General features: G+C 48.0%; 1 protein-coding gene across 1 annotated transcript in view; it reads left to right on the top strand.

Annotated features, from left to right (window-relative positions):
- Positions 1–736: 736 nt before the first annotated feature.
- LOC140216612 (uncharacterized) overlaps positions 737–26242 on the top strand; it is a 115351-nt gene continuing 89845 nt past the window's right edge. Inside the window, exons 1-2 of the mRNA XM_072286989.1 lie at positions 737–742; positions 5511–5716. Of these exons, the coding sequence (XP_072143090.1) occupies positions 737–742; positions 5511–5716 (212 nt within the window). The remainder of the gene's footprint in view (positions 743–5510; positions 5717–26242) is intronic.

Below are 26242 nucleotides of genomic sequence, written 5' to 3'. Positions count from 1 at the left end.
CATTATTGACCCTGTATTGCAGGGCCTTAAGAACGTCTGTGAACGCCCAGAATGTTGCATTATGAGTTGCCCAAGAAACAAAAATATAAGAAAAAATTTCTTTCGCAGTAACTTCAAAATCGTCTTGTTTCGTTAAAAATGGACAGGGATGCACGGCTTGATCGTGCAATCCTTAGAATGAAAGTACAATTTATTGAAAATGGCAGACTATGCCTGCAGACACTGGCTATCAAAGAAATTTTTGAGCGGCATGCCACGGAAAACTTAAAGTGTGAGCTTCTTGGTGTTCTCTCTTAATATCGAGTAGCTCTGGACCAAGTGTACATTGTAACGACGGGTAATTGAGCGAATCACTTAGAGCGAGTGCTGTTCTAGAAGACCCGTTCTAGCAGTCAGCATGAAACGTAGGATGAGAATTTAGGCGACTGGCCTTGCCTAAACGAGTTGAAAGGAGGCCACGTTTTTGGATGATGGACCACTCCTTCAAGAGATGAGGTGCACAGCTCACACACTGCAACTCGCAGAGCTCGGTGTGCTGAAATGTTCAGCAGCGGAGGACCTTCTTATCAAAGCGCGCAACATATTGAACAAAATGCAGGTACCAGTGGTGATGACCCTCCTTCGCAAGCTAAAATTTAAGAAACCAATTTTGGACGGCCTGACACGATAAACGTCGACAAGCGCCATCATTGAACGGTTACTGGAACTCCGAGAATTCTGCGACGATTTTTTAGCCATGAAGGTGAGCTCTCTCTGACAGGAGAAAGCTGCCAGGGCGTCAGAACGCGGTAGCTGCAATGACTCCCGCTGAGAAAGTCAGTGTTGAACTGCAAAGGAACCAGCTCACGATAGGTAATTTTTACGACACCTGGCCTAAACGTATACTAGAGGTTTCTAAAATGAACACTTCGATAGCCAACCACATGGCCATTGCCATGAAAAGTAGCGAGAAGTTGTTGCTAGGCTTTGCTCTTTTCTGCTTTTTGCTCTTTGCTCTATCTAGATCCTCGCTACGACGTAACGTTGACTATTGAGGAAAGGTACTGAGCAGAATTGCATCTGATGACCACATGGAGGCGGCTTAGTGGCATTCTTGGAGGCGATCAAGTAAATTAATAGCGGCAGCAGAATCTCTCTCTAGGAGCATATGAGCTGAAGTTTAACGAAAAAACCAGTCAAAAACACAAAGGACAAGAGGAGAGGTTCACACCATAACGACTCGTCGTTGTGGTGTGAACCTCTCCTCTTGTCCTTTGTGTTTTTGACTGGTTTTTTCGTTCAAGTATGTACCAACGGGCCCAGATTTCAACCCTTCTGAAGTTGAACTTGAGCCCTTCCTCGTGGAAAGGGAAGAGAACAGTCTGCAACCAGCTAGCGACAGTTCAGTCAAAGTTGAAGATGTAAAGAGCTTATTCTACGCCTTCAAGCAGGTGCCTAGAATAAGGAAGGATTCGAATGTAGTGGTCTATCGGGAGAAAGAAAAGTCGTGGCACCGACACCTGTATTCACTTTCCACAGTAGCGCTTGTGATGCCAGCCGCACAAGTAAGCGTCGAGAGGGCATTTTGAGGGCTTACGTACAATCTCATCGAACGAGGATGAATCCAGCAACCCTTGACGGCGTCTGATTCGTTCGCTCTTCTTATTTTGCCAAATAAAGATTTGCAGCACTGACTGAGCGTATAATAGAATGTTTGGAAGTGGTAAAGCTGTCACAGTATGCTTATTGGTAATCGTACAAGCCAACACTGCACTCTAACCTAAGAGTGGTTGCGGGAGAAGGTGCTTTGGAAGATTGTTCTTAGAGCTTGCAAATGTCAGCACGAGAAAAAATTGAAAAAGGTAATATCCTTGAGATAATTATGCCATACGTCGAATAAAACTTTGCAGGAAATATTTACTGCAAGAAATGACCATTAACATATGCGAAAGAAATGCTGTGTGCTCACTCGAAGTGAAGAAATGCACACAACTGGTAAAAAATAAAGCGTTGAGTGACTTTGCGAATAAATTTCGTTAAAGCCCTTGCATTTGGCTAAACGGGGTAGTTTATTCTCCCTAAAAGAGCTTTAATATCGCGGAATATGAATAGAGTGCAGCATGAGTGTCAATACTCAATTGCGCCGTTTGGTTTCATATCCCAGGTTTCCTACCTCCTGTATTCCGTGGTATACGTCAACCGTTAGCGGTAGTTAAAAACTGCAACTTCTAGTTTTTTATTATGGTGCTGTACCTTGCGTCTCAAGATATTTTTACCACTCGCCCGACAGCACGACCAAATATTGTGCATAGCCTGTAGTTCAACAACACTTCAGGTTCACTTACTGTTAGCTTCAATTTATTGTGAAGCCCGTATATACTATCAGATTGCATTAGATACTACCCATCTCCCTTAATTTTAATTTGCATTTAGAACAAGTCAGAACGTATAATCCAAGGCAACACATAATTGCTTATTTTTCGTGCTTTTATGCTCATGGAGTTCAATATTGTGTAACGTTTTATTTATTTATTTATTTTATTTGTTTATTTATTAGTATACCCTCAAGACCCAGAGGGCGCTACACAGGGGGTGGGTACAATGCAAATACAAAACAAAACAATAAAAAGAATTTACAGGAAAAAGCAACAGTTTGCAGTTACACCAGTAAGTGTTGAGTAACTGCAGACTTAAACAGCGCTTGGTCCTCAGTGGCAGCGATGAAGGGGGGAAGGTGATTCCACTCTCTACTTGTCTTCGGAAGAAAAGAATGTAAAGAGAGATTAGTGCGGCACAAAGGGACGGCTACATTATTTGGGTGGTCAACACGTGATGAAAAGTAAGGAGGTTCTGTGATGAGTTCCTGTCGAAGTACTTGATTATGAAAGAAAATTTTATGAAAAAGCAAGACGCGTGAAATCGTTCTTCTCATCACCAGGTCCTGAAGGTTAAGAGTCGATTTCATAAAGGTTACACTGGCAGTACGAGCAAAATTATTGAGCATAAATCGAGCTGAACGGTTCTGGACCGTTTCTAAGGTGTCAATTAGCGTTGATTGAGCTGGATCCCAGACGGCTGAAGCGTACTCGAGCTTTGGACGGATTAATGTTTGATATAGCTGTAGTTTAACGTGTGCTGGCGCTTGGCGAAAGTTTCGGCGAAGGTAACCAAGCTTACGACAAGCATTGTTAGTAATGTAGTTAATGTGAGAGTGCCATGATAAATCGTTCGATATGTAAGCACCAAGATATTTGTAAGTACTAACCTGCTCTAATTTAGCTCCGTTCAAGGTGTACGTAAAATGTTCAGAAGTGTTAGAGCGCGAGATTGCCATACTTTTACTTTTATTTTCATTAAGGGTCATTAGCCAAGTATTACACCACTCAGAGAGGCGATTAAGATAAGCTTGAAGAAGTAGTTGTCGTTTTCGTTAGTTATTCTACGGTACATAACACAGTCGTCTGCAAAGAGTTTTACGGATGACGTGATGTTACGCGGAAGGTCATTGATATATATTCAAAAGAGCAAAGGACCTAAAACTGAGCCTTGCGGAACGCCAGATTTAACTGCACAGGAATATGAGGAACAATCATTAGTGGTTACGTACTGCGTGCGGTTAGTCAGAAAGCATTCTATCCATTTGAGAATATTGGGGTCGATGTTCAACGTGCTGAGCTTCAGTATTAATAATTGGTGCGAATCTTTATCACAAGCTTTTGCGAAGTCTAGAAACATACAATCAACCGGAATTCTATTATCTAGCGCTAAGATGACATCATGCGTAAAAGACAGAAGCTGGGTTTCGCACGAGTGGTGCTTACGAAAGCCGTGTTGGAGCCTGCTGAAGAATGAGTTGGTTTCAAGAAATGTTATAAGGTTAGAATAGATTACATGCTCAACCATTTTACAGGAGATACTTGTTAAAGAAACTGGTCGGTAGTTTAAAGCAGAGTGTTGGTTACCGGATTTAAAGACGGGAATCACCTTCCCCACCTTCCATTCAGTCGGCAAAGTAGAGCACTGGAGAGACTGCATGAAAATGTGTGACAATATTATGGAAGAGTACACTTCAGTGTTTTTCAGAAATTTCGCGTTTATCTCATCAGTTCCGCAGGCAGACGACAGCCTAAGTTCCCGGATTAAGTTAATGACTCCTTCAAATTCAATCACGAGACAATCCATTGGAAAAAAACTGTTGTCGCATAGCTGCGGCACTGAGATTGCTCGTGAATCCGAAAAACATTGCGAAAAAACGTCGTCAAGAATGGAACAGCATTCTTCGTAGCGCAGTGCACGCCCATCGGAATCAGTAAGTGTTATTACAGTGTCCTTCATAGGTTTAACGCTTTTCCAAAACTTGGATGGGTGAGTAGACAATAGCGTATGTTATACAATGCAATGTATTATGCAATAGCAATGTATTGTTAATTTGAATGCATTCCCGCCCCCTTGTAAAGACCTTCAGGAACATAATCAAAAATAAATCCATATATTCCGCTTATTCCGGCTGCATAAGCCGTAATATACAAACAGCAGTGAGGCACAAAGACTTGCAGTCCTCTACGTCACCGACACTTTTCTTGTGCAGGGACATTGTATACTTTGTTTACTGCTCTAAGAGAGCATGAGAATAAAGAAAAGCAGCTTTGGGGTCTTCTTAACCCTACTTTTAAAGTAGATGCGACGGCATCTGCATATGTTGAACCTGCTCAACCTTAAAGTTAAGGGGCGCATGGAATCAACGCAATTAGTCTGCATTAGCGGGCAGACTAGGGGGGATTAATGAGATGAGTGGGTGAGCTTCCTGTGAGATCCATCCTTTGGCGAAGTCTCTGACCACTTGTCGCGAGTCGCAGAGAAGCGCGTGCACGCCGGATCCGTGAGGTCGAGTGCCACCACCGCTTCCTCCGCTTCTTCTGCGCGCTCGCACGCTACACTTGCCCTTATGCACGTTCTGCCACTCGAATCGACGACCACAACCACGAATCGCGAGCGTTCTGCGCATTGCGCGGCGTCAACGAAGCGTGTCCCCGTTCCGTCTCCGTGAGTGTGTAGGAGAGCTCTGGCCCTGGCCACTCTTCTTCCCCGTTGTGTTCCAGGTGGCTGTTCCGTGGAATCGGCTCGACTCTTAGCACTTTTCTGATCCCTTCCGGAACGGCGACTTTCTGTCCCTGTTGTCCGTGATAACGTGTCCCTGCGAACATTTTATTTTGCTTCAGTTAGTGTTGTAATCGGTGGCCCCACATGGAAAACATTTAGCAGCGGATTGTACTGTTAAGTTGACAAAGTCGCAATATTGACACATAATTTGGCGGACGCTTTCACTGCGCGTGTGACACCGACCATCTCGCGCTTCCTACTCCAGCGTGTGCACAGCCACTCACAAGGTTCGCTCCCGCTGGTACGTCGCGACACTCGGTCCAGTTTATGGCGCCGACTCGACAGGCGGGCTAGCTATTCCATCAGTCTTTACAACAAACTGTGTCGAACTCCCCAAGACTCATCTCCTACGCGACGCTTACTGTGTGCAGACGACGTCCACGCTGCCTCCGTCGTTCGGCGAGCTGTACTCTCACGATCCCGACGTACCCCATGCTACGGCGCCAGTGCAGCACCTCTGTTCTCTGCCTATTCGGATGAGGGAGGTGTTCAGCGGCATCATTCCAACCGCGCAACCATTCGTCTACGACGATTCCAAGTTGCAGCACCGACGGATTTTCTGCTTCTTTGACTCTCAGTGAGTGACCAACCGTATACATTCCTGCAGTACTACCAGTGCACTTCAATGCATTTAAAGTGATCGAGAAACTCTCGCGCAACGCTAAGGCGTCTCATATAGCGCCCGCAATGGACGCACCGGGGCATTCGAGGCGACGAAATGATTGCAAGAGCATTGGAGCAGTCGCCGGACCGATGACATAGATGTTCTCTGCGTATGCCGAATACTGCGCAAAAGCATGTTGACTGTCATTAGCGGCGTGGGAACATTGTTCGCACAGCGTGCAATGGGCCGTTCTTTTGCAGCGTAGTGCTCAAAAATTGAAACTGCAACAGTGTAAAACTTCTCCAGTGCCCTCTTTCGTTTGCAGGTTCGCCTGCATTTGTATAGCAGCCAAATTCAAACCACAAAAGAAAAAAAAAAAACTTGGGCCTACCCCAATTTTAGAAACTCGCTATTGTACGTCTCAAACTCACGGGGGTAATGGTGCCATTTTCGCTTAATTAGTATTCCCGAATGTTTCTATAAAACAGCGCCACTCATACCGAGTGAAGGAAAGACAACAAACATGTCTCCTGCGTTTCGCATTTCTCGTGTCTCATCCACTCATCTGAGTTGCGCTATTTCGTAGAAACACATGAACGCAGTTACGCGTAGAAGACTTTCGTTGCTGTTCTCGTTTGTCTTTTTGTGCACTATTACTACGTCCCCGTAAGATAAAGCATTGTCCCGTGACAGCCGTAGTGCCTAATGTTTATTCCATGCCTGCATACGGGTCTGGATGCAAGGACAACCCCGAAAACATATCTTCGTTATATTTCCTTTTGCGACACGGACACGGATCTACAATTCAAATGGAGGAAAGCTATTCCGCTGCGACAAACTCTTGTACTTAAGTTCACTAGAAGCACATTCGAATGCGTGAAAAACATTTTGATGCCTCGTTTGTTGTCCGTGGAGACCTGAAATTTTGCCACCCTATATTTTCAATAAAAATGACTTTTAAATGAATGAATGAATGAATGAATGAATGAATGAATGAATGAATGAATGAATGAATGAATGAATGAATGAATGAATGAATGAATGAACCATTCAATCAATCACTAGTTCAACATGTTAAGGAGCAGCACTGTGTTCTGGTGTAACGAGAAACCAAAAAGTCAGCAGTGTAAATCAGCTAAGGTTGTGGGATAAAAATGGAAGTAAAAAGGAACTACATAAACAGCTATATAATAACCAACAATGCAGCAATAACACATAATTGAAAGAGTCGAAGAACACGTACGAAAGAAGAGGCAAACTATGAGAAACTACAATAAAGGGTTTCCTGAAAGTAGCACTGTAGCATTCTCATTGCCGAGAAGTTCACGCTTTGCTGTTTAACATACAGCCCCATGCAGTAGCCCTAGTAGCGACAGAAAGAGAGGGGGCTTGCGCAGCGCGAGCGCTGCGGACAATGAAGGAGAGCACACGCAGTGCGACTGAGCATCGGGCGCAACTAGAGAGGAGGAAACGCAGAGCCCCGAGAGGGAGCGCGCGTTTCTCGCACGAGTAACGAGAGAGTTGAAGAACGCATGCACTGCCATAGAAACCACGCACAGTGGCGCAACAACATGACCGGACGAATAAACTTTTTAACGGGACAACGTTAACGGTCCCCTGTTACAGAAAATATGGCGTCGCCGTCGGTCCACTATTGTTTCGACGAAAACAATTTCGAACCACGCATAACCAACCACGAAGGTCCTGCATGTAGCGCAAGGACGTCACTGAACTAATTCATTTGTCAAAGTAAAACACGTCAGACAAATCGTAAAACATGACTTACGCATAACCTGCTGACATGATAGCGTCGGACTGTAATTTGAATATACGACAAAACATAATTCTGTTACGCGATAGCTCAAAACGCAAACCTCTTTTCCAGCGTTTCTACCAGTCATACAGCGGCCATGTCATCTGGTGTGTTTAAATCTCAACTGCCACAAAGCGGCGCGCCCGGGTCCTTCAACACCTCGAGATGGCACTCGGCTCCGCCGTATCGCGGCCCATGGAAGATGCCACGTTTCTTCGCCTTCGTGCAAAGCGTTGGCTCTCAGCGTTTCCCGGTAAACATTATGGTCGCATAGGCTGCAGTTGCCGGGAAGCGTCAGAAGCACTCAGGGATCCGTGAATACTCTCGTGTTGCTCTCTTAAAGGCGGAGCTTAAGCATCCTTCAAATATTCAACGATGTCAGCGCTCCTAACAGGTGCTGTATAGAATTATTTTACACGTATACAGTTACTTTAGCGCAGTATGCAGCCGCACAGCCTGTCCGTGGTACTGAGGTCTATCCGGGGCGTATCGTCCCAACAGCCCCCTTGTGCGCGCGAAATGACGTCAAGCTGAAGATACCCTTCTCGGCTCGCCGCTCTTCGATGCTTTCTGTCGCCCCTATAGCTTACACCATGCGACCGCGATGTTTGCGTACTTGTGCATTGTACGCAACCTCACGTCAACGCTGACTGCGGAAATTCACCTAGAATGTTCATATAGTCGCTATCACTATAAAATATGTCGGTGAGCGCCTTCGAGAAGGTGTGTCGTGACTCACTGGCCCAACAAGGAAGGCGCATTATTTTTAGCAGGAGACCACACATTCGCACCTTGTAAGCATTCTCTTTTCCCGTATATTTTGCGACAAGCACTCTAACGTTAACTGCGGCTTACCGTGTTCAGGTACTAGATGATTCTCAGACACTCACCAAAGAAACTTAGACGACACTTAAGCTTCGCCTTTAAGAGTGGAACGCGAAAGCATTCGAAGATCCCTGACTGCTTCTCGCGCTTCACGGCAGCTGCAACTTACGTAACTGCAACGTTTACCGGGAAACGCTGGAAGCGAACGCTATGCAAGAAGGCGAGCTTTCTGGTAGGGACGCGGCCTGTTGCTTGGGCGACGATGCAGTGAAAGCGAGTGCCATCTGGTACCGGGCCTTTCAAATTTGCCCGCGCAACTATCGGAGGCCATGTCCGGCTATGAGTGGTAGAAATGCTGGAAAATGGGTTACGCTATCACGCTATCATGTCTGTAGGTTGCGTGTAAGTTGTACTTTACAATTTTTATGATGTATTTTACCTGCAGAAATTCAATTGGTTCAGTAACTTCCTTGCGCTACACGGAGGGCTTGCGTGGTTGGTCATGCGTGGTTAGAAGTGGTTTCTGCGGGAACGGCGATTGACGCCGATGCCGGATTTTCTACAACACGGGGACGTTAACACGCTCAGTTTAACGTTTGCCATGGTTGAACGCGGTTTCGTCCTCGCTCATACGGCTGCATCAAACCAGCGGCGGGCGAAATGGACCCTGTAAGGTGGACTCTTACAGAATACCCGCCAGGTTTGTCGAGAGAGAGATTGTGAAGAGGAAGAGGTGCTATTTTCTGCAGGCTTTAAGGGAGCACGACTCAGTGCGTTGACGACGGGGAGGAGGACAAAACAAAGAGGCGAGGTCGAAGCGATTGCGCCGCCTGGCTACCGCTGACAGCGAGCGGTAGCCAGGCGGCACATTCACAATTTGCACGACAGCTTCGTGTACTCTAGGAACGTGAGAAGGTGCCTGAAGGTGGAGCTATTGTGCCAGCTGGGAAACAGCAGCTAGAATACCGATATCGCTGGCAGTCCCAGACGTCAAAATGACACTTAGAGAGAAGCCTTCTCTTTGTAGCAAGCGGTGTAGAAACAAAGTAGATGGCTCATCGTTTCCTCCTCGCCACACGCTGAGAAGGCCAGGGATGAAGCCAGGTCTTTCTGTACGTCCAGAATGCCGCCCAGGAGCAGCCGATCCGCAGGCGAACAAGAGAGACCGCTCCTACCTTGTACGACTGCGATCAGGAAGTGGACGGCGAGCGCGACCCCTCGCGACGTGCTGATCCCGGTGCAGCGCTCTTAGATGCGGCGGCAACATTTGCCTTGCATAATCGAAGGGCGTTATAGCGGTGCTCACTGGTACAATGGTTTGCTGTGCTGCCATTGTGAGGATGTCAGCCTCTTGGTTGACCTGGACGCCGAGATCAGAAGGGATCCACTTTAGCGAATGCTTGAAGGCACCCGAAACAAGGGCGCGAAGCTTTTTCGCCAGCAGGGCAACGCCAATGCCTTCGGTCTCCGGTCGATGGAGAGCCAGTTCCGCCGATCATGCGTCGCAGAGGATGACAACCGACTCCCGAGCACCTAAGAGCAGTGATCACACAGGAGACTGTGGGAGATCGGGAGTCTGCGTGGACAAAGCCGCCCATGTAGATGTGGAGATGTCCATCTAGCCAGTGCTTGAAGAGGAACGCCGGCGCCTGGTACAAGGCGACAAATGGGCATCACCTTTTGTAAGGCCCTCAAGCATTGTAGAGACCTCCAATGGATGACGATGAGGAGGTGTTGGATGAATTGCTAGCGTGCGAGGACGGCTGACTACATCCTCGTAAAGAGCAGACAAGCTGCCCATGAGCAAGTGAGGTACCCTACGATACCTTGCTAACACAGCCGCACTACGCGGGGTGCGATTGAGCCTGTCAAGGGAATGGAGGGCGCGTTGTAGGAGCAGCAGGGAAAGCGGCCATGTCTTTTCCTCAACTATGGAGCCAGCAATTTGCGAGATCCCTGGGAAGCCAAGAATCATCGGAAGGCTTTCCGGTACTGGAAGTCCAGGCGGTCTACTCGAACCCGTGTTGGCCACAAGGGGGAGTGCATAAAGAAGCCTTCACGTAGCCGCGCCAACGTATAGACAGATACCGCATTGCGGTGTGCATCCTCGACCGTAGAGCAGCAGGCGGCCAACCGCCTTTTGGACCTTCTGCACTTGAGCTATGAGCGCCTTGGAAGCTGGCGTCACAAGAGTCAGTGGTCTATCTTTGAGGCCAAATAGGCCGCGGTTCGCTTCATGGTATGCGTTTGTCAGCCAGCACTATCGGGACTGCTTGTCGCCGTATAGAAGGGCCTAGAAGGGCCTCTCTGCATCGTCTTTGAGGACAATGCAGAGAGGCCAACTGCTTGGAGGTATGAAACGACTTCGTCCAGGGCTCACTACAAGCAGGAACGAACGGCTGGAAGGCTTCTAGTTGGACCCCTCGTCCACAGAGCTACATCGTGGGCGTATACGGAGATGTAGCCTCGATTTCAAAGGTCTGCTGGGATGGCAAAATGGAGAGATGCCAGAGCAAAGTTGAAAAGAAAGAGGCTCAGGACGGATCTCTGCGGCACTCAGGAATACACTGCCCGTGGGGAGCTCACACTCTTTTTCCCCTTAGGCAAATGTCATGACACCCACCTTGTGAGAAACGACGTAACAAAATAGACATACCGTAACCCCAAGGTCGTCCAGAAAGCGCTCAATGACGGGGTTGTGGAAGCCATCAAAAGCGCTTTGCACATTAAAAAACACAAGGAGTGCCACTTCGCCGGGGCTTCTGGCGTCCTCCAGGAATGATACGACGCCGTGATCAAGTCAGCAGCGCACCAGCGACGTTGGAACCCAGTCTGCTGTTCCGGGAAGATGTTAAGAATTCGTGAGATCACTCGAGACGCGCCAATGGTACATACTCTAACATCTTGCAGGTCGGTGAGGTGAGGGGCACGGCCCTGTACGAGGTGAGTGCCTTGGCAGACATTCTTTGGTTCAAGATTGGCACAACAACAGCCATCAGCCATGCCTTCGCATTGCAGCCAGACCGCCAGATGCCATTGAAGTAGCCTAACAGCTGGTCCTTCTCTGATTTAGCTAGGCTCCGTAGCATTTGGAATGTGATACCATCGAACCCCGGTGCAGTACGTCACTTTGTGCGGCCCAGAGCGGCCAAGAGCTCCTGTCTAGTGATCGGCTAGTCGCACAGGGCTGCAATCTGTTCCATTGTCCAGGAACGGCGGTAGATCAGCAGGCTGCAGGAAGTTCTGGTTTCGAGTATGCTCTGTTCCACCGGTGGAACAAGAGTCGGCCGGGACCGGTATGAGAACAGGGCCGCTAGTCGATCTGCCAGATCCACAAGGTGATCGCGACGGCCAGTATTGGTTGGCGTATGGTGGCATCCTGCATGAGTGATCGTAGAAGCTATCACTACTTCGAACCGTGACGAGCACCCGAGTTGCTTCAGCACACAATCTGCCAATGCTGCTGACGCCACAGGTTGGCCTGGTATTGGCATACGGCGTCTATCCACCGGAAGGCAGTCCCGTGCACCGGCCGCTTGGTTCACATAGCAGCGCTTTGCTTGACGTCGTGCGGCTCATAGATCCAGCAGCCTAAGGGCCGGTATGGCCTGGACTGCTGTATAGTCTCCCAGAAGGTGGCCGCCACTGCACGGTCTTGAATAGCCCACATAAAGTCACCGCTAGAATTGTTGGCGGTTATCCGCCGGAAGATTACCCCAGTGGATTAACGTGCAGAAGTTGGACGTGCAGGACGAGCGCATCAGCGTGATCGGAAGGTGATCGGACCGCCAAGCGTCAAAAGCCGTGGCCCATGTGTAAGAACAGTGTTCTACTATATTTCTGAGACCTGTGGATGGTAAGCTGTGGTAGCCACTGCAGACACGTCTCCTCCTCTCCACAAGGCCGGCCTGAAGTGCACCAGCTACCAAAGCATTCTGCGGCTGTTGAAACTGCGGGTACCCCAGGTTATACGATGTGCATTGAAGTCACCGCAGAGCACGCTGTCGTGTCCTAGATGGTATTCATAGGTCTGGCGGGTGCGCATGGATGCTCGCCACAGTAGTGTCCGTAAATCAGAGCAGCATGGTCACCGCACAGCACTCCATTAGTCCACTGGTCAGGTCAGCAAGCAGGATTTCGGCGTGAGGGATGGAGCAGCGGACGAAGACCACACGTTTGTCACGCAATAGCACGGTTTTGTTTACTTTCAGAAAGGCCACACGCTGCTCAGCGCCGTCGGCAACTACAGCATCTACAACTGCACCACAAGACAACGCACAGACGCTGCTCGGCGCGGCTGCAGCGGCGAGGAATTGGCCTTCAGGCTGCGTCTCGCTTCAACGTGAACTTAGCGTCGAAAGCTCAGCGTACCCGAAACTGCCAGGACTCGGTGCACTTTGCAGATGTAACAGATCAATTACGATTATGGGTGTACACGCTGCAAACGCAGCAGCCACCGGTGTAGGGGCAGCCTAAGTCCCAGTTTGACCTTGGCTGAGGTTGAAGGTCAGATTTCCGTAACCAAGCGTTTCCGGGTTTGTACCAGGAGTAGTTGAAGCTACCACGCTGCAAAGTAACATGTGTTCGACATACTTTACATTCTCTGCACTGGGAAAGATGTTGTATGCTGACATACAAAGAAGCTGTGCTGTGCATGTGCTTTCACTGAGTTTCTACTCACGATGTGCTGTGTCTTGTGAAAACTCCTACCATGTGTCAAAATTAGAAGTGGAGGAAATCATCTGAAAGTTATGAGTGTGTGCTGCTAATGTTTAAAAGGAAGCTGAAACACTTTTCGAAAAAAAAATGAGTTCTCTGTGGCATTCTACAGTTTTCAGTCCCCTGAACACCAATATCTGGTTTTAAAAGGGCGGAAAGAAACGCAAGCGGCTGTTCTTTCAAGGAAACGCGCACCAGCGCCTCAGGGCATCTCGCGAACGCCGCTGTTGCCCGTGATTGGTAGGGGCCGCTGTGACGTCATTCGCGGCAGTCGCCGGTCGGCGCGGCCGTTTCAGAGAGTAGCACGCTGTTCTATTCAGGCTTCATAGCTAATTTGTAAGCATTATGGAACGTTCTCGCTATCTCGGACAGCTTGTATTTTCGCCGTACATGTTCGAACCGACAGCCGATACGGAAAACGATGGCGGCAACGGCGGCTTTCAGGCGAAACTGCGAATTTTTTAGGCATTCTATAATGCTACTCGTCTGCAGGTGGCGGACGATTGTGCTTCGATGATTTGTCTGCATTGCTGCAGGATAGCTTGCGTAACCTCCGCTGTAAAATCCATTCTTCTATCGGTGGTGGGGATTTCTTGGGTGAAAGGTCCCAGCAGGGTGCTTTGGACAAAGAATTTAGCCCCTTGAGCCGCAATACCTCTAGATAAGACTTTTATTTCTGCTCAGCGAGCAAGGTAGTCGGCAATCGCGACAATCCACATATTTCTTAATGTTCACATAGGAAAAACTCCAAGTCCATCTCGATCTCATCGAACGGTCCGCAAAGGGGCTCGATTAGTGGTAGCGATTTCGCGGGCCTTCCTAGAAGTGTCTTGTGTCGTTTACAGTCCCGGACTGTTGTAACATCATGGGTGACATCGGCAGTAAGGTGAGGCATATTTTTCCTGAGACCTCGTAAATGTACGTGGCAATCCATGATGCCCAGCAGTCGGATTGTCATGAAGAGCATGCGAAATCTCTGGGCCAAGGACTGTAGTCACAACGAGAAGGCGGTTGGCACGGACTGGCGAGATGTTCTTCAAGAGGACGCCGCATAGCAAGCAAAATACGGACAGTTCACACCGAAAAGCCCGAAAAGCTTAGACAGTACAACGGTCTTGCCTTCCAAGTAATTGACAAGGCTTCTGATATCTGCACCCAATCGTTGCTGTTCGGCGAAATCATCTGCACACATTGTACACTGGAAGGTGTCGTCTAATTCGTCTTCGTACCTAACAGTCAGATTATAGTTTTGGCACGTAAAATCCCTAAATTTAATTTTTTTTATTCGTCTTGCGATGGCTTATAATTGCGGGCGCGCATCAGGCATTCGGCATCATATTGCTTCTATCCGGCCTTGTAGAGTACGGTGTTATCGAATTTGCTTTAATTCAGCCAGCCAACACAATGAGTGGTGGTCGCTTGCGACCTTGAAGGGCGTACACAACACGTAAGGCCGAAATATCACGGTAGCCCAGATTATGACCAGACATTTCAAGTCCTCCTTTCCTCTGTACCAGTACAGCGCCAATGGCGACTGTGCTCGCATTGCTGTGGATTTCTGTATCGGCATCATCTTCGAAGTGCCCAGGTACCGGTGCCCACTACAAGCGTCGTTTGTGTTGTTGATATTCTTCGACCTGCGGCCTTTCTTATGGACGCTCTACGTCTGACTTAGAACAGCCAGAGGCGCGGCGATGCGAGAGAATTCCTTGACAAAGCGCTTGCTGCAGCCGCACAGACGCAGAAACCTGCACACGGCGTTCTTGTAGACGGGCTAGGCGAACTTTGAAATACCAGCTGTATTCTGCTCGTTCGGCTGCACTGCAGACTTCTTGATGAGGTGGCCCAGAAACAAGAGCCCTTCATACATGAAGAGGTGCTTTTCTGACTTCAGTGTGACTCGGCTTGACTTGTTTGCCTCCAGTACTGTTCGAAGCCGCATGAAGTGATCGTGAAAATCTACGCCAAGGGCGACGTCATCATTCAAGTACACGAGACAGGTCTGCCATTTCAAGGCAGTCAAAACAGCGTCCATTACGCGCTGGGATGTAGTGTGAGCCCAGCGCATACTCAATGGCATGATGTTTAACTCATAAAGGCCATCGCGCGTGATGAAGGCTCTCTTCTGTCAATCATCCTCGTCAACTTCCATCGCCAGTCCAACGCACCGTGTCAAAACCATGAAAGCAGGTATACGTCCTTCTTAGTGATCTTGTTGAGGCGGCGATAATTGATGCGAAAGCGCACGCTTCCATCCTTCGTCTTCACTAAAGCCACAAGAAACATTGACAGGCTGTTAAACGGCTGGAGGAGCTCGCCACGCAGCTTTTATTCCAATAGTTGCTATATGGCTTCTAGTTCTCGCCTTGAAACGTGGTACGAGCCATGACAAAGTGACGAAGAGGCCGAACGCAACCTTCGGTTATTAAGCAATGCTTGGAAATTGGCGTTTGTCGAATTTTTCGTGAAGACGATAATCAGTCCTGGTATCATAGGCGAAGGCTTTTGATCTGTTGCTGTTTAGGAATGAGAGGGCTTAGATTGATGTGGAAGATTAGTTCTGGAACTGTGGTAATCCAGGTAAATGCGGTGAAATCCGAGAGCACAGACGCATTGCTGTATTCAAAAATTTCCTACATATATGCGATCGTCATTCCCTCGTTAAGGCGCTTGTACTTCTGGCTCAAGTTCGACAACAGCACCTTTTCTTTCGCTGTATGCAATCTAACGATTTCCCCCTTGAAACAAATTTCGTGGTTGAACAGCAGATGCTGGTAACCATCGGCACCTTCCACATCGGCAAGTGTTTCGGTGCCGACGGAAGTCACTACGCCAGCGTGAGGCGGGAAACTGACTTCATCTTCAAGTAGACTTAAAGAAACACGACTGTTGGTTAAGGAAGTTCATGCAGAGAAATACGTCTCGTAAGCATTTCTTCAGGATTATGAAGGTTGCAGGGTAAGTCCCGTTGTGAACTGAGGCTCTTTCCCTGCAGATCCTGATGCACGTTTTGAGGTGCCCTCCGCATGCACAGATACGAGGGCCTTCCCAATCGTGCTCTATCTTGGTTAACTTCGGAGTGAAGGGTTCAGTGATGACTGAGTAGTCGGCTCCTGTATCAACTAAGCCTATGACATCGTGCCCATAGATGAGAACATCGAGGTGGGTGGTTCGTCATCTTGCGATGCAGTTGGTTCATGGTGTTGGATCACGACTGCGTCGCATTGCCCAGCTATTTTTACGTCACACCATCATGTCTTCTTTAAGCGTCTTCATCTTTCCTTAGGAACCTCATCCGGATGGTGGTGTCCCGTTGTTACACTGTCAAGATGAGTCTGGCAACGTGGTCGGCTGCGGCGGCGGAAGACCTTCGGCACTTCCGAGAATAGCAACCGGACCTTCATCAGTTGCTGCTTTTACTTTTTGTGTATACGGGCTGACGGACCGACTCCGGTTTGAGTCAGCCTACGGCCTGCCGAGCATATGCATGTAATGGTCGGGCGACGGCGAATGGAAAAGTCAGCGAAGACTCTAGTTTATCGTTGCGAGGTAGTCAGCGATTTGCTGTCATCGCCCGCTTTGCTGTGAATGCGGCGCGTTGATGGCGAACGTTTCCAATCCCATGTCACTGTATAGAAATCTGCAGTGGAGCTGGCCCGCCTCTCCGAAGTTATAGTAAAGCGGTCGCTATTAGGGGACGCTCCATATGTCTCTTAGTAGGTTGCGCGAGCTAGCAGGCGGCTGGGCTGGTGTGGCGGTGGACGACGGCGGTGCAGGTGAACCACTTTCTGCTGGAGCTGCGGTGGTCGCAGTTGCACATCGAGACCTCCCTGTGACCTCTGGATCTATTCCCGGACGATGTCACAGACTGATGTCTCTCGAGCCTGCCACGTTGGGATCATATTTCGATTTTCTTAGCGAACAATGACCGTGATGGTCACTGTGAGGTCGTCGGAGCCTAGAGCTTAACACTTTATTGGGAGCATTTGCTGGTTATTTTGTCTTGCGCACATGTTTAGCGTGTACTCAGTAGCTGTAGCTTCTGCGAAAGGTTCTGCGATGGTCTTGGGCGGGTTGCGAATTAATCCGCAGAAAGCTCTTGCTTCACGGCCCTCATCAGGAAATGGACTTCTTTTTCTTCTTGCATGTTAGGCTCAGCGCAGCGTAACAGGGGAGACTTCGGTGAAAATTGTAGTGTTGTCATTGGTAGCTGCACACAAGCTTCTAGCACAGCTTCGGCCCGTTCTTTGCGCACTACGCTCGTGAATGTATGCAGGAAGTCACTACCAAGCAGGTACCACGTCGTTAGAGTAGACTCTCAGTTGTAAAACCAAGTCTTGGCGGCGCCTTCCGGTGAAAAGGCATGGCACAGATTGTCTTGGCACAGATTGTCTTCGTAGTTGCACTTATTATTAGTAACGGTCCTTTCGAAGTTATCCAACCAGCTTTCTCGTCTTAAATCGATGAGCCGCGGAAGGTCGGTGACTTCCTGTGCTGTATTACGACGGGCTACGCTGTGGCCGAGGTGAAATGGTTTTTCTGGTCTCCACAAGAAGACGACTGTGCTCTGGCAGCAATCATTGCAGCTTATGGCTAACCCGCTGGTTCGTGGTCAAGCTGGCTTTCACGGCTTGGGCTTGCAAGGGGTGTCCGGTACAAACGCAGATGCACATCCACAAGATGTCATATGTTAGGGAGGGCTGCAGAAAGAGACATTCGTACAACTTCAAGGGACTTTAGCTCTTTATTGGGCCGATTTGTGCCCAGGAACCTAGCGACACTTGAGTGTATTGAAGGCGGCGAGAATATATCACCGATCGTAGAAATCTGGGCTGCGACTCAAGAACGTCGGCTTTTATACATGACTCGTCGAAAAGTCCAGCATAATCACTAGTGCTCGCATACCTTATAGAAAATAGAAATTATTCCAGTCGTGCATATAGTGAGATTTCGCAAGATTCAGCGTGATCAGTGGAAACGCATAGGGTCCACATGGTGCTAGCATTAATAGTTGATTGAGTTCTAAATCCGCCAGACTCATCTTGCCTTGAGCTTTACTGTTTTCGTGAGTTAAATACGGAGCAAGGAAAAAGAATATAAACAAGCCCATGAGCCAATATATATATATATATATATATACGCACATGCACCACATGATCGGCTTTCCTCTCTTCAGACACATACACTTTCTTGCACTTTGACACTCTTAACGCTAAAACAACAAAAACTAACGCAGTGAACAGACACTCTTTTGCTGATTTACAATCTTAGGTTTGGTACTTGTGTGTGGCAGTAGCGACGCTGCCGCTTGTGCTAAGCAGAATGATGTTTACTGTGAATGCTTAGGCAGGTGTTTTCTTTCACGACATAATTACGGAGGCAGCTGCGCAAACGTCGCGAGAGGGCGTGCAAACACAGTTCTCTCCCTCCAAGCAACCATGGCTGTCATATTACTTTCTCTTATGTAGGTATTGGCGCACGAGAGAGTTCTACCATGCCGAAAATCTGCCCCTCTCCTATTGCACGGACGTGGTGTTCGGTACACGAGCACTATACAACAACAACACACCGGAGGCCAAAGCCAGCGAGAGCAGTTACAGACTACAGCGAAAGCTTATCACCGACTTGCAGTTACAAGGAAATCTGCGTCACAGGTGGGTACACGGTGGCTGTAGATAATCGTGCTGTGTCTGACTGAACATATTGTTTCATATTCATGATGCAGTTGATGTTTATTTGTTTTTTGTACATTTGTTATAAAACGCTTGATGAATTGCACACTTATTCATGTGCCATGCGTTTTTTATGTTATCGTGGGCTTTATAATATGTAGCATATTTCTTCTCGTTATTTCGAAATTGCTTAGTCTCCTCTTCTTTACTGCTATTATGTGCACAAATTTTATTTACCATGTATTGTACTTTTTCTTTTGCATCTGGTTGTGTATGCCCTGATGGGATTTCTCGCGCCCCCCTTACACAAAGCCCTACGGGCCTGTAAGGTTCTTCAAAAAAATAAATACCAATAAATGCGATGAAGCAAAACTAGGGGCCTGAATTGCGGTTGCAAACCGTATTGACACGTGTACTTGTTTATCTCTATCAGGTGACACCATTTCACCGCCTAACAAGTGTTATCGCACGGCGCAGAACGCGCCTGCATGTATCGGAAGTTTCTCCAAAATTATCGATCGTCCTATCCGCTGTCTGTTGTCACAGAACTTTGCGGAATCTGATTTCATCGCGCGACGCGAATGGTGTACAACATTATGGAAGACACGCGAGCACCAGCGATTACTGTGGAACCTTCGAAGAGTGATGTATAAAAGCCGGTGCGCTTGACCCGCTGATCAGATTTTCGACGATTGCCGGTTGGGTTTGCCGCTATGGTTGTTCTTTGAGTGTAGCCTGCTTTTGAGGGCCACAAGTTCGCCCAATAAAACACTAGTTTCGTTAATAACAGTTACTGCTGTCTTCTTTACCTTCATTACTACGCAGCATCTGGTGTAGGTGATTAACGTTCATGTCACCGCCACAAAGCCGCGATCCAAGCACGAAGCGCCCAGACAAGACCAACGTCGCCGAAGACCAGCGAGCTAGCCACAGACTGAAGGACTGCCCCCGGAGAATGGACTTCTGCCTGATACGACCAGGAGGACCGTGACCAGATCAACAACCACAATGGTAGCCCCAGCATCCCCCATCGTGCTTCAACAACCCAGAGAGCTCCCTGCCTTCCATGGAGCTTAGTCGGAGAATCCGGAAACCTGGCTCGATACCTTCGAAAAGATCTCAACTTTCAACAACTCGACCTCTGAGGATAAGCTAGGCCAGGTGTATTTCTCCTTGGAAAATGCGCTACGACTTGGTTCGAGAACCGGGGATCCACCCTTACAGCATGGGAGCTGTTCCGCAGTAACATCCTGAGGACCTTCACGAGCATCATTCGGAAAGAAAGGGTCGAAGTTCTATTGGAAGCCAGCGTGCAGTTACCGAACAATAACTTCGCCATATTTACGAAAGAAACGAATCGTCTATTCTGCCACGTCGACCCAGAAATTGCCGAGAAGCAAGAGCATTACGCAGGAAAGGTACGAAACCCACCGAAGACCGTCGAATAGCTTGTTCGCGAATCCACCAGCATCTAGAAAACTCCGGAAATGCGGAATCGCCAATTCAACCACCGCACAATCCCAGCAAACTACGGCGAAGTTCATTCGCTGGGCACCGACGACCTACGCGAGACCATCAGAGCAGTCGTGCGACAGGAACCTCAGAGGATCTTCCAGAAAAAATCCAATGGTCACTGGAACTTCTTGAAACACAGCCGGAATGGCCACAAGCCCAGCCTGAAGCGAGGCCGTCGCCGCCGTCGCCCGCCGTCAAATTAACCCTCCGCGCGCGCACCAGGGTGCTGTAACTACTCAGTTCCGCCGCTGCCAGCTCGCCCACCCATCGTCCAGCGAAACTACCCTAGAAAGACAGACGTCTGGCGCACACGTGACCACCGCCCGCTCTGCTACCACAGCGGAGAAGCGTGTCACGTCTACCGACGGTGCCCACACCGATAAATGCTACCACGAGGATTTGCCGTTAACGCGCCGCGACCACAGCTAGGCGAACGCCCTCATACTATCGTCGACTACCTCGCCGCTACTCAGTGGAGCCCTCGACGAGCGTCCCGTTCGCCGTCACCATGCCGCTACCTGTCGCTGCAGTGCCGTCCATACACAGGCCCAGTCCGGGGCAGGCCCGTCAGCCCATATCCAGAAAACCAAAGGTAGCAACCGATGTAGGTGCGGTTGGTGTTCGTAGAACTGACGAAGATCTTCCGCTACCGAGGAAGACACCAAACAGGCTATCTCGACATCACAACGACACGCCGGCATCCAACAAAGCCTCGAAGCAAAGAATGCATCGACCGAAGACCTGACGACGTGTCGTACCAGCCACATGTCAACGCGGTGCAGCCGTGAACCAACGCCAAGACCTTACTGCAACGCAAGACAAAGAACGACCAGCCTCGACGCGCATCTCAGCGGCCTCGCCCTCGCTGCCTTATGGACACAGGAGCAGACATCATCGCTGGATTGTTAACCGCGAAGTTGAAGAAATTCAAGACTGCATGGGACGGCCCTCAAATTCGGACAGGTGTAGGACACCCCATATTGCCGACGGAAACTTGTACGGCAAGAATTACAGTTCATGATCGTACCTACCCGCCCACGCTCGTTCTACTCCAGCACTGCTCGCGTGACGTAATCCTCGGCATAGACGTCCTGAACCAACACGGCGCCATCATCCACCTGGGGTCGAAGTCGGTAACGCTGTCGACAGACCAAGTGATAGCGAGGGATAGGCCTTCTAGTCAGCGTGCCGTCAGTGTTCTTGAGGACCAAGTCAGCATACCACCTCACTCCAGCACTGGCAGCAGTGACAGCATCGACTGTGTATCTGCGAAACGGTTCCTGCTTCGCATTGCAGATTTGCCGCCTACGAAAGCCCGAAAACCGTATCAGCATTGCTGGCGAACCGGCCTACGATAAATGCGACTGACGACTGAACTGGGCAACTGCGCAAAGTCGGATCGTTCCTATTCAAACGGTGCTGGACACCAGGACCTCGTGACCAACTTACAGCCTATAAAGACGGCAATGCTCCGGAAAGACATTGTTTGGCAGCAGTGACACCATGGACTGTGTATCTGCGAAACGGTTCCTGCTTCGCATTGCAGATTTGCCGCCTACGAAAGCCCGAAAACCGTATAAGCATTGCTGGCGAACCGGCCTACGATAAAGGCGACGGACGACTGAACTGGGCAACTGCACAAAGTCGGATCGTTCCTATTGAAACGGCGCTGGACACCAGGACCTCGTGACCAACTTACAGCCTATAAAGACGGCAATGCTCCGGAAAGACATTGTTTGGCAGCAGTGACACCATGGACTGTGCATCTGCGAAACGGTTCCTGCTTCGCATTGCAGATTTGCCGCCTACGAAAGCACAAAAACCGTATCAGCATTGCTGGCGAACCGGCCTACGATAAAGGCGACGGACGACTGAACTGGACAACTGCGCAAAGTCGGATCGTTCCTATTGAAACGGCGCTGAACACCAGGACCTCGTGACCAACTTACAGCCTATAAAGACGGCAATGCTCCGGAGAGACATCATTTGGCAGCAGTGACAGCATCGAGTGTGCACCTGCTAAAGGGTTCCTGCTTCACATTGCAGGTTAGCATTTTTTTCTTTTGCCTCTTTAAACTTCTTCTGAAGTTTTGCTGCCACTGCTGCCGCAATGTACCACAGTGTGTCTCTATGGTGTTCACCCGGTTGTGTTAGGGTTTGCAAGTGTGCCTAGTGAACGGTAGACATGGCTTCTAGTAAGACTGACGCTGTGTCCGATATTGCTAAAGCCTTGGTTCAAAAGGCGTCCGCTAGCATTAAAGAACTATCAAAGGTGCTCGTTGAGAGGACCTCTAAATTTGTTGAAGCAATGGGTGACCTAAAAAAGGAGATGAACAAAATTGATGCGACGAATAACTCAGTGAAAGCTGAGCTCACTTCCATCAGACAGTCAGTCGGGTGCATGAACGAAAACTTTGAAGATTACCGCAAAGAAATAAAAACCCTTCGACTTGAGCTTACCGAAGTGAAAAAGCAGGGCCTGGAATGCAAGAAAGAGAACCTACGACTGAACAAAGAGCTGCAGGAAACGAAAAAGCAGCTTATTGAGTTACAGCAGGCGCAATAACCTTGAATTCAGAGGTATACCAAAGGCTCACCACGAAGACGTCCTCGGAATAATCGGAAAAGTCGCATCTTCCTTGTGCATCCAGCTTTCTGATGGTGACATTGACGTAGCTCACCGCGTCCCACCGAAGAACAATGCGCCTCCAAACGTAGTTGTGAAGTTCACATCCAAATCAGTTCGTGAGAAACTGTTGAAGGCAGCCAAAAAGAAGCGACTGAATACAGCCATGCTGGGTTTTCAGAATAGCGATCCAGTGTACGTAAACGAGCACTTGTGCCCCGAAAACAAAATCTTGCTTGGAAAAGCCATGCAATAAAAACAAGAGAAAGGATGGAAGTTTGCATTGGTTTCTGAGGGGAAAATACTAATGCGGAAATCCGAGAACTCCGAAGTAGTGCATCTAACACGTGAAGAAGACTTAGCAGACATAGTTTAAGTATTTTTATAACATGCACACCCTATTCGTTAACAATGGCTAATTCAATCAAAAAGATTCAGTCTTTGTAGAGCAAAATCTACATCGGTTCATTGCAATATCCGTAGTATTAATAAAAACTTAGACTTGCTTTCTGTTTTCCTGTCGCTGCATGCACATTCGTTCAGTGTCATAGCAACAACTGAGACGTGGCTGCGGAAAAGTGAAATAATCCGTCTTCCCGGTTACAGAACAGAATCAAACGCGCGCGACTCATGTTCACGCGGGGGTGGGGTTGCATTGTTTGTAAAAGATAATATATCGTATTGCAAAGTTGCAGCGGCCACATATAGTTGCAATGACATTGAATCCCTTTTCATTCGGCTAGAGTGTGACGTCATCATTGGTGCAGTTTATCGGCCACCGAGCTGTAACCTCGCAGGATTTCTCGATAAGCTGGAAACAATTTTCTGCGCTGTGTCAAAGCAGCGAAATCAACCAGTGAATATAGTAGCTGACATTCACATAAACACATATAACATGCATAACCTAGACTATAGCTATTTGTTGCAATCTTACAGCTATCGTAACTTAGTTACGTCACGGACGCGTATAACTGAGGCATCTTCGTCTTTTATTGACCAGGCATTAGCAAATCTAGACACGGGGGTTACTGGAGGCGTTTGTCTAGAGCCAACCTCTGATCATCTACCTATCTTTGCCGCTTTAGATCATTCAACTAGTACCAAAGAGATAAGGAACAGCATTGGAATGAAAATAGATTACGAGCTATTACGAGAAGAAATCCTTCGCAGTAATTTCAGTGAAATTTTGAACGAGGATATCGACATTCAAATAACTAACCTAATTGCATACCTTAATATCGCCGTAGATAGGAGTAATCGCAAGGTCGCGAAGGGTCGACATGATACGCTCATGTGCCCGTGGATGACAGAGCCCATACTTCAAACTCTTAAGAGGAAGCTTTAACTCGGGTGCTCCTGTCTAAATGCATGTAAAAGGAGAATTCGTTTTTCTTGACAACCACAGCACCAAATTTGACGGGGTTTGTTGCATTTAAAAGAAAAACTTAAAATCTAATGACTGTTGTTTCGAATTTTCGATTTAGGTTGTCAATGTTTTATTAAAAACTGGCAAAAATCGCAAATTTTCCGAAAACGATACTATCAAGTTTACAACTCTAACTCAGCAAGAATAGGTGATACCGCAATTCTGTGAATTGTACCTAATAGCACATCTAAAGCGGACAAATTTGACATCTTATACATGAATATCAAAAAATTTATCAATATGTAATTACAACTTTTGCAGAACCCTCGCAAACAACGTAACAAACTCATGTAAAATGACATATAAAATTTGTCCGCTTCGAATGACCTAATGGATGCCGTTTACAGAACCGCAAAATCTGTTCTTGATGCAGAGCTATTAGTTTGTAAACTTCGTGCTTCTATATTTCTCAAACTTCTGAATTTTTGTAAATCTCTTTAACAAAATTCAAGCCCTAAATCAAAATTCCGCTTCCAACAGTCACTAGAATTTCACTTTCTCCCTCAAAAGCAACAAACTTCATTAAAATCGGTCCAGGGGTTATCTCAGAAAAACGTTTTTACATGTATTTGAACAGGCCGCGTCGGAGTTGGGCCCGAGCTAGAGCTTCCTCTTAAGGCCAAAGAATACTTTTTTTAATTTTTTTATGGGGCTTTGCGTGCCAAAACCACTTTCTGATTATGAGGCGCGCCGTAGTGGAGGACTCCGGAAATTTTGACCACCTGGGGTTCTTCATCATCATCATCATCATCATCCTAGTTACGCCCACTGCAGGGCAAAGGCCTCTCCCATACTTCTCCAACTACCCCGGTCATGTACTAATTGTGGCCATGTTGTCCCTGCAAACGTCTTAATGTCATCCGCCCACCTAACTTTCTGCCACCCCCTACTACGCTTTCCTTCCCTTGGAATCCAGTCCGTAACCCTTAATGACCATCGGTTATCTTCCCTCCTCATTGCATGTCCGGCCCAGTCCCATTTCTTTTTCTTGATTTCAACTAAGATGTCATTTACCCGCGTTTGTTCCCTCACCCAATCTGCTCTTTCCTTATCCCTTAACGTTACACCTATCATTCTTCTTTCCATGGCTCGTTGCGTCGTCCTCAATTTCAGCAGAACCCTTTTCGTAAGCCTCCAGGTTTCTGCCCCGTAGGTGAGTACTGGTAAGACACAGCTGTTATACACTTTCCTCTTGAGGGATAGTGGCAAGCTGCTGTTCATGATTTGAGAATGCCGGCCAAACGCACCCCAGCCCATTCTTATTCTTCTGGTTATTTCAGTCTCATGATCCGGATCCGCGGTCACTACCTGCCCTAAGTAGATGTATTCCCTTACCACTTCCAGTGCCTCGCTACCTATCGTAAACTGCTGTTCTCTTCCGAGACTGTTAAACATTACTTTAGTTTTCTGTAGATTAATTTTCAGACCCACCCTTCTGCTTTGCCTCTCCAGGTCAGTGAGCATGCATTGCAATTGGTCTCCTGAGTTACTAAGCAAGGCAATATCATCAGCGAATCGCAAGTTGCTAAGGTATTCTCCATCAACTTTTATCCCCAGTTCTTCCCACTCCAGGTCTCTGAATACCTCCTGTAAACACGCTGTGAATAGCTTTGGAGATATCGTATCTCCCTGTCTGACGCCTTTCTTTATTGAGATTTTGTTGCTTTCTTTGTGGAGGATTACGGTGGCTGTGGAACCGCTATAGATAGCTTCCAGTATCTTTACATATGGCTCATCTACACCCTGATTCCGTAGTGCCTCCATGACTGCTGAGGTTTCGACTGAATCAAATGCTTTTTCGTAATCAATGAAGGCTATATATAAGGGTTGGTTATATTCCGCACATTTCTCTATCACCTGATTGATAGTGTGAATATGGTCTATTGTTGAGTAGCCTTTACGG

The sequence above is a fragment of the Dermacentor andersoni genome, chromosome 3, assembly GCF_023375885.2.
Source record: "Dermacentor andersoni chromosome 3, qqDerAnde1_hic_scaffold, whole genome shotgun sequence".
Classification (NCBI taxonomy): domain Eukaryota; kingdom Metazoa; phylum Arthropoda; class Arachnida; order Ixodida; family Ixodidae; genus Dermacentor; species Dermacentor andersoni.
This window is presented reverse-complemented; position numbering and strand designations above follow the sequence as displayed.